The sequence below is a fragment of the Dipodomys ordii genome, unplaced genomic scaffold (assembly GCF_000151885.1).
Source record: "Dipodomys ordii isolate 6190 unplaced genomic scaffold, Dord_2.0 Scaffold249, whole genome shotgun sequence".
In the NCBI taxonomy this organism is placed as follows: Eukaryota; Metazoa; Chordata; class Mammalia; order Rodentia; family Heteromyidae; genus Dipodomys; species Dipodomys ordii.
Window position 1 is genome coordinate 397488 of NW_012267465.1, and position 8480 is coordinate 405967.

General features: G+C 51.3%; 1 protein-coding gene across 1 annotated transcript; it reads right to left on the reverse strand.

The window, feature by feature from the left end:
• Positions 1-217: 217 nt before the first annotated feature.
• Positions 218-8170, reverse strand: Atp5sl (ATP5S-like). Its single transcript, XM_013036102.1, has 6 exons — positions 8137-8170; positions 6005-6201; positions 4875-4955; positions 2447-2583; positions 2189-2351; positions 218-1042 (listed from the first exon to the last, which is right to left on the reverse strand). The coding sequence occupies exons 1-6, from the start codon at positions 8152-8154 to the stop codon at positions 856-858; spliced, it is 783 nt and encodes a 260-aa protein (XP_012891556.1). The 5' UTR covers positions 8155-8170; the 3' UTR covers positions 218-855.
• Between the last annotated feature and the right edge of the window lie 310 nt (positions 8171-8480).

An 8480-nucleotide genomic window follows, 5' to 3' on the forward strand; every position in this document is an offset into this window, starting at 1 on the left:
TCAGTGGTAGAGCGCTTGCCTTGCATGCATGAGGCCCTGGGTTCGATTCCTCAGCACCACATAAGCAAAAAGAAAAAAGCCAGAAGTGGCACTGTGGCTCAAGTGGTAGAGCGCTCGCCTTGAGCTGAAGAGCTGGGGGACAGGGCCCAGGCCCAGAGTTCAGGCCACACGACCAGACCCCCCCCCCAAAAAAAAAAAGAGGAGGAAAAAAAAAGACTCAGTAATTCAAATGGGGAAAGTTTAATATATAGGATTATTGACTTCAACAGCAAATTGGAACCAGGATGGATTCACTGGTAAAGTGCCTCGGAACTGACTGGAAATCTATCTGGGATTCTGGAGAGCTCTGGTGTCCCCCTCATCCTCCCACACCCCATGAGGCAGCTGAGGTAGAGGTGTCAGAGGATGCTGAGGACCATCTGAGACCCGAGGCCCTGAGAAGCTGTGAGCTGTGGGGATGGGGCGTCCATGCTTCTTCCCTGAATGGTTCCCCAGCACTTTCTCCCAACCAAGCTCACTGTATATCCAGCAAAGAAATACTCCAAAGGCCCAGCTCCATCTTCACAGAGCAGACAAACAAGGACAGACCCTTCGTGGGGCCATGGCTGTGCACCTGGTGTTGTTCAAGGTTCCTGCAAGTGATGGCTCAGGGGAACCATTTGGGGGAGCCACTAGATGAGGGTGCCACAAAGCCGCCTGCAGCTTTGCTGTGAAGACAACCTGACAGATGACAGCCAGGACTAGCAATCCCATCTTGCGTTTTTCTCTCTCTCCCTCTGATCTGCCAGTACCTGGTGCTGCGTCAACCTCACGAAGCCACAGTGACACACTGGACATCACACAGCGCTCTGAGGCCTAGCTGGAGTGGGCTGTGGACTGAAGGCTAGACTGGACGGGACTGGGTGTGTCCCCTGGCTGCAGGTCCTGGGCCCAGCCGGCCCCCACCACCTCGCAGTGCGGCAGCATCTCTTCCAGCAGGATGTGAGTGAGGCTGGGGTGGGACACAGCAGGGAGGTCCGAGATGTCCAATCGGCGGAGGTTCCTGGAAGAAGGCAAGGAGGGCAGTGAGGCCAGCCCTGGTGTGCACGCGTACACATGGGTGGGGGTCCTGAGCCTCATCTCAACCCCCAGCTTCATAAAACCTTTTTCTTTTCTGGTACTGGTCTTGGGGCTTGAACTCTGGGCCTAGGCGATGTCCTTGAGCTTCTCTGTCCAAGGCTAGTGTTCTACCACTTGAACCACAACTCCATTTCTGGCTTTTTTTTTTGGTGGTTCATTGGAGATAAGAGTCTCAGGAACTTTCCTACCTAGGCTGGCTTTGAACCACAATCCTCAGATCTCAGCCTCCTGAGTAGCTAGGGTTACAGGTGTGAGCCACCAGCACCTGGCTTCCTAAAAAAGATTTTTGGAGGCAGTACTGAGGTACTCTACCGCTGAACCACAGCCCAGGCCTCAAAATAAAGCTGTGTGTGTATGCCCATTAGGGTGCTTGAACTCAGAACCTCACATTCTCCTTTTTTTTGTTTGTTTTGTTTAAGGCTGATGCTCTACCACTTGAGCCACGGCTCTACTTCTAGTTTTCTGTTAGTTAATTGGAAATAAAGAGTCTCCAGAATTTGTCTGTGCAGGCTGGCTTCAAATCGCGAGCCACAGATCTCAGCCTCCTGAGCAGCTAGGATGACAGGTGTGAGCTATCGGTGCCTGGCCATATTCAAACTAAGTCTACAGCTGGTTAAGGACATGAAATCCACTGTTAATCACAAATACGGCTGTTGGGTCCAACTGTTCTGCTGCCGTGCAAACAGCGTGGCATTTTCATTCCAACAAAAACAGGAGTTAAAAAGCCAGGCAACCAGTGAGTCATGGCCTGTAATCCTAGCTACTTAGGAGGCTGGGATCTGAGGATCGAGGTTCAAAGCCAGCCCAGGCTGGCTCTTATCTCCAATAAACTACTCAGAAAAAGCCAGAAGTGAGGCTGCGGGTCCAGTGGTTGAGTGCTAGCCTTGAACAAAGAAGCTCAGGCCCTGAGTCCTAGCCCAAGTGACTGCTCCCTTGTGCTCACACCCCTGGGCTGTGGCGGAGGGAGGGGACATGGGGACCGCCCAGTAGCCCTCTTCCTCACTCTCCACTGAATCAGTGCTAGGCAGGAGTGGGCTTGGTATGGTGCCAGCCTGGCCTGAGGTCTCACTGGAGGTGGTGGAGGCAGGCGAGGCCCCGTTCGGAGACTCGGGGACACCCGGCTAGTGACAGCTCCTGCAGCGAGCCGGCCAGCGGGTAGAGACGAGCGAGGCACCAGTCATCCACGTGGGGACAGCGCTGCAGGGACAGGGAGCGGAGCTCCTTCAGGAGCACTGCAAGGAGGCAGAAGGCTGGGGTCACCAGGGGTCCTTGGGGAAGCCCCGCGTCCCTTCCCTGCCGCCCACTCCCTCCTGGGCTGCCCGCTCACGGATGTGGTCCAGGCCTTCGTAGTTGATGACGCAACCGCTGACATCCACGGCCTCTACGGGTACCGAGTGCAGATTGCCTATTGAGGGAGAGATCCAGCCATGCTTGCTGGGCCGCATCCACTCTTGGCCCTGGAACCTGGAAGGGTGGGGAGGGAAGGTCAGAGGTGCCCACAGCGCCCCACTGAAGGGGCTGGTGTCCTGTGTGGTCCTGTGACCATGGGATGCATCACACACCAGCACCCAGGGCCCAAGAGATGCTGGATGAGAACAGATCCTCCCAGACGGCCAAATGACCCCTCTGTCCCAAACCCAAGATGCTGCTTAACAGGCCTCCAGGAACCAATGGGAGCCAAAGTCTTTTGTTTTTGTCCAGGGCCAGTCTAGGACTGTGATTCTGCCAATCTCTACCTGCCTCAGTAGCTGAGACTACAGACAGGAGCCACTTTACTCAGCAAGAAAGACTGTCTTGGGGGGGCTGGGAAGCTGGCTCAATGCTTGCCTTGCATGCATGGGGCCCTGAGTTCAATTCCTCAGCACCACATAAGCAGAAAAAGCTGGAAGTGTGGCTGAGGCTCAAGTGATAGAGCGCTCGCCTTGAGCTGAAGAGCTGGGGGACAGCGCCCAGGCCCAGAGTTCAGGCCCCACGACTGACAAAAAAAAAAAAGACTGTCTTGCCAGGCAGTGACTCATGCCTGTCATCCTAGCTACTCAGGAGGCTGAGATCTGAGGATCGCAGTTTGAAGCTACTGCAGAAGGAAACTTGGTAAGACTTTTATTTCTAAGAAACTACTCAAAAAAGCTGGAAGTGGTGCTGTGGCTCAAGTGGTAGAGTGCTAGCCTTGAGCAAAAGCAGCTCAGGGACAGCATTCAAGCCCCATGACTGACAAAAAAAAAAAAAAAAAGAGCCGGGCACTGGTGGCTCACGCCTGTAATCCTAGCAACTCAGGAAGCTGAGATCTGAGGATCGAGGTTCAAAGCCAGCCAGGGCAGGAAAATCTGTGAGACTCTTATCTCCAATAAACCACTCGAAAACAAGAAGTGGCGCTGTGGCTCAAGCAGTAGAGTGCTCATCTTGAGCTGAAGAGCTGAGGGACAGCCCAAACCCAGAGTTCAAGCCCCACAACCAACAACAACAAAAAAAGACTCTCTCTCTCTCTGTCTCTCCACCCCCCCCCCCCGCCAGTTCTGGGGCTTGTCCCTAAGCTTCCTTTGCTCAAGGCGAGTACTCTGCCACTTGAGCCAAAGCGTCACTTCTGGCTTTTTCTGTGTATGTAGTGCTGAGGAATTGAACTCAGGGCTTCATGTATGCTAGGCAAGCACTCTACCACTGAGCCACCTTCCCAGCCCAGAAAAATTCTTTTGAGATGGAGTCATGCTATGTGTCCTAGGTGGGTTACTAAACTCCTGAGCTCAAGAAATCCTTCCCACCCCTAACCTCTCCTTCCTGAGTATCTGGGACTACAGGTTTGTGCCACCCTTCCCAGCTGGCTAACTTTATTGAACACATTTGCTTTGTTATACCTCCTTACAAAGGTTTAGAGGGCAAAAAATCCCCCCCCCTTTTTTTTTGTTGGTCATGGGGCTTGAACTCTGGACTTGGGTGCTGTCCCTGTGCTCTTCAGCTCAAGGTGAGCACTCTACCGCTTGAGCCACAGTGCCACTTCTGGTTTTCGAGTGGTTTATTGGAGATAAGAGTCTCACGGACTTTCTTGTCCAGGCTGGCTTTGAACTGTGATCCTCAGATCTCAGCCTTCTGAGTAGCTAGGATTACAGGCGTGAGCCACCAATACCTGGCAAAAATCCCAATTTTTATGACACATCTACAAACACTGGCCCTTCTTCTTTACTTTTTTGCCCTTTTTCTTTTCTTTCTTTTTTCTTCTTTCCTTTCTCAGTCTTGGGGCTTGAACTCAAGGCCTAAGTGCTGTCCCTGAGTTTTTTTGTTTTGTTTTGTTGGGGTTTTTTTTGCCAGTCTTGGGGCTTGAACTTACCACTTGAGCCATAGCACCACTTATGGCTTTTTCTGTTTATATGGTACTGAGGAATTGGAACCCAGGGCTTCATGCATGCTAGGCAAGCACTCTACCACTAAGCCACATTCCTAGCCCCATGTCCCTGAGTTCTTTTGCTCAAAGCTAGCGCTCTACCACTTTGAGCCACATCTCCAGTACTGGTTTTCTGGTGGTTAATTAGAGATAAGAGTCTTACAGACTTTCCTTCCTTGGGCTGGCTTTGAACTACAATTCTCAGATTTCAGCCCCCTTAGTACCTACCCATCCCATTTTATTACAGACAAAACAGAAGCCCAGGAACAAACCCTCTGCCACATGGCCACTAGGTGGCAGTGGGGAGCTCACCGCCTCCCAGTGACTGCCCAGGCCTTAGGGATCCCTGCCCCCTCCCTCCAATCTGAAACCTTTGTCTTACTTGACTGCACCGCCCAGCTTCAGGACGAAGTAGGCACCTGTGACATAGGGGCCATAGTGCTCCTTCAGGGCGAGGAAGGATCTGCAGAGAGAACCAGAGCAAAGATTAGGACTGGAAAACCCCAGGGTTCCTTCCGGCATGCCAGGTGTCTGGGACGCCCAGCAAACACAGTAGCCTGGTTGCAAGTTTTTACTGAGAGTTTACTAGAATGCTAGTATTCTAGTATAAAGGCTAAGCCTTAGTCCTTGGAGATTGTGTGTGTGTGTGTGCAAGTACTGGGACTTGAACTCAGGGCCTTCAACTCTCATTGGGCTTTTTCCATTGACACTTGAGCCATGCCTCCAGTCCAGAGGTTTTTTTTTGATGGCTCATTGGAGATAAGATTCTTACAGACTTTACTACCTGGGCTAACTGTGAACTATGATCCTCACATCTCAGCCTCCTGAGTAGCTAGGATGATATGGGGTGACCCAGGGGTGCCCAAATGTGAAATGTGAACTGATCACATTTGGAATATTCTAGTACTGCCAGACTAGTTATAAAGGGCAGAGAAGCCAAGAGAGGTGGAGGGGTAAGGGGTGGGGAGGAGGGGGAAAGACTCTTTTATATTTGGGCTAAACAAGTTGGTGGAAGGTGGTACCCATTCCTGGAATGAGCACGTTTTCTTTTTGTTTTGCCAGTCCTGGAGCTTGAACTCAGGGCCTGGGCGCTGTCCCTGAGCTTCTCTTGCTCAAAGCTAGCACTCTACCACTTGAGCCACAGTGCTCACTTCTGTCGTTTTCTGTTTATGTGGTGCTGAGGAATTGAACCCAGGGCTTCATGCATGCTAAGCAAGCACTTTACCACTAAGCCACATTCCCAACCTGAACACACTTTTTTAAGGAAGAAATGAACATTGGTTTTAGTCATCCTAGGGCTGAGATTCCAGCTACACCCCCAACTGCAGCTGGTGAGAGAGGAGCTTGAAGGAGGAGGAACCTTTTACAAAGCTGTGGGCTGGAGCTGAAGTTGGCAGAGGAAGTGTGTGTGTGGGGGTAAGACCTGCGAGTGGCACCGGCCGGAGCTGGACTCCAGCTGGGTGGTCCTAGCCCCAGGGTCTCCACCAGGCCTTCCAGGCCTCAGGTTCTCACCGATTTTTCCTCTGCACCTTCAAAATCTGCCTCCGCAGCAAGTACTCCCTCAGGGCCTCCATGTCGTAGAAGTAGTCAGACAGGAATTGAAGGAGAGTCCTTTTCTTCTTCTGATTGCTCTCTGGGGCCACCACCCCACTCAGACCTTGGAGGCCTCTGGAATTCTTACACAGTTCTGAGGCCACCAGGCGTTGGAACTAAGGAGGACAGGAAAGGAGGGGTTGAACCTGAAGCAAGGTTACGTTTTTTTTTGCTCCATAAACCTTAATCCCCTGCGTGTGTGTGTGTGTGTGTGTGTGTGTGTGTGTAATGGGCCTTGAACTCAGGGCCTAGACGCTGTGCCTGAGCTTCTTTTGCTCAAGGTTAGTGCTCTACCACTTGAGCCCAGTTCTACTTTTCTGGTGGTTCACTGGAGATAAAGATTCTCACATACTGTCCTGACTGGGCTGACTTTGAACTGTGATCTACACATCTCAGCCTCCTGAGTAGCTAGCATTATATTTTCCTCAAATTCTTTTTTCTTCCTCCTCCCTCTTTCTCCTTCCTTCCCTCCCTCCCTCCCCTCTTCCTCCTTCTCCTCTTCTTCTCATAGGGCTTGAACTCAGGCCCGGGCCCTGTCTCTGAGCTCTTTTGTTCAAGGCTAGCACTCTACCACTTTGAGACACAGTCCCACTTTTTTTTTTTTGAGGGTTTTATGAGGGTTAATTGGAAATAAGACTTTCCTGCCTGGGCTGACTTTGAACCATGATCCCTGAGTCTCAGCCTCAGGTGTAGCTAGGATTACAGGTGTTGCCACCTGTGCCTGGCCTTTAAAAAAAAACCTGGGGCTGGGAAGGTGGCTCAGTGATAGAGTGCTTGCCTTTCATGCATGAGGCCCTGGGTTCAATTCCTCAGCACCACATAAGCAAAAAGAAAAAAGCCGGAAGTGGTGCTGTGGCTCAAGTGGTAGAGTGCTAGCCTTGAACTGAAGAGCTGAGGGACAGCGCCCAAGCCCAGAGTTCAGGCCCCACTACCGGACCCAAAAAAAACTCAGGGATTCACCTTTCCGAGGCAGGTACTTTATCAATTGAACCACTCTGCCAGCCTAAGTTCTTCCTTTAATTAACCCTAAATTTTCTCTTGAATTTAGACAAACATTCTTGCATTTCCCAGGTTCTTTGGTCTAATTTTCTTCCAAAGCCGCTGCCTTTTTCTTTCCAAATCATTTTTATGATTTTTTTAAAAAAAATTCTCACAAATTCAACCCTAAACATTACGGAATTCTACCTGAGATCTTCCTGAATGACTCATTTCCTGCCTCCTCAAAACACAGGTCAGGTATGGGCCATACATCTGTAATCGCAGCCACTGGGGAGGTAGAAATTGGAGGTTTGAGGTCATCCCAGGCGTAAAGTTATAGAGACCCTCATCTCAGCAAAATAAGCTTGGGTGTGGTGGTATACACCTGTGGTCTCAGCTATGTTGTACTGCCATAGGTTGGTGGGTATGGGGGAAAACTCAGGACCCTATGTAAAAAGCAGAAAACTGCTCGGAGCATGGCTCGTGTGTTTCTTAGACAAGTACCTGGCCCTGAGTTTTAAACACCCAGTACAGTCAAAAATACAAAAATTTCCATTAGTTTTTTGGTGCTGGAGATGGGACCGAATCTTCCATGCGAGGCGAGTAATCCCAAATTCACCTACCTACTGGCTCAAGCTTTCAACCTTTTCTATCTTTGCGTTTTCAACACAATTCTGGTGTTCGTCCCCTCCCAACCCCCACCCCTACCCCGCCTCCCAGACTCTCATCCAATCATTTCCAAGAATCATTCCCTTCCTGTCCAACCCTCGCCTGCTTATTGGTTCCCTGTAGAGCCGAATCCGTCCCTCCGATTGGCTGCGCGTGTCTCTTCGGCACCACACCCTCACAGTCATTGGCTACTCCCTGCCAAGTTCCCGCCCACTGTTACTGTCAAAGGCTCTTGCCAGCCACACCGTCGGCATATCTCGGCCCCGAGGAACCGCAGGTGCCCACACCCGGTGCGGGGAGATTCAGGGAGGCGCAGGGGGATGCTGCTGCTTTCTGGCGGCGAGGGCCCTGATGGGAAGGCTGCAGGGGGAGAACTTAGGTTTGGGGAACGCCAGGTCACCTACCGCTCTGGGCGCCGCCATCTTGCACCCATAAACGGGAAGGGGCGGGGATTCCGAAGGCCACGTGGTTCAGTCCGGGAGGTCTCTTAGGCCACGCCCCTCAGCTTTCCAGCCCTCCTCTTAAAGGAGCACTCACCCTTTACACGTCTTGTGTTAAGGGATTACTTTGAGCGCCTTTCCTTTTTTTAAATCCTTTTTTTCTCTCTTTTTTTTTCCTTTCTTCTTTCTTTTTATTTTTGTTCGGGTCCTAGGGCTTGAATGCAAAGCCTGGCTGCAGTTCCTTCATCTTTTTTTTTTTTTTTTTTGTCGGTCGTGGGGCTTGAACTCTGGGCCTAGGCGATGTCCTT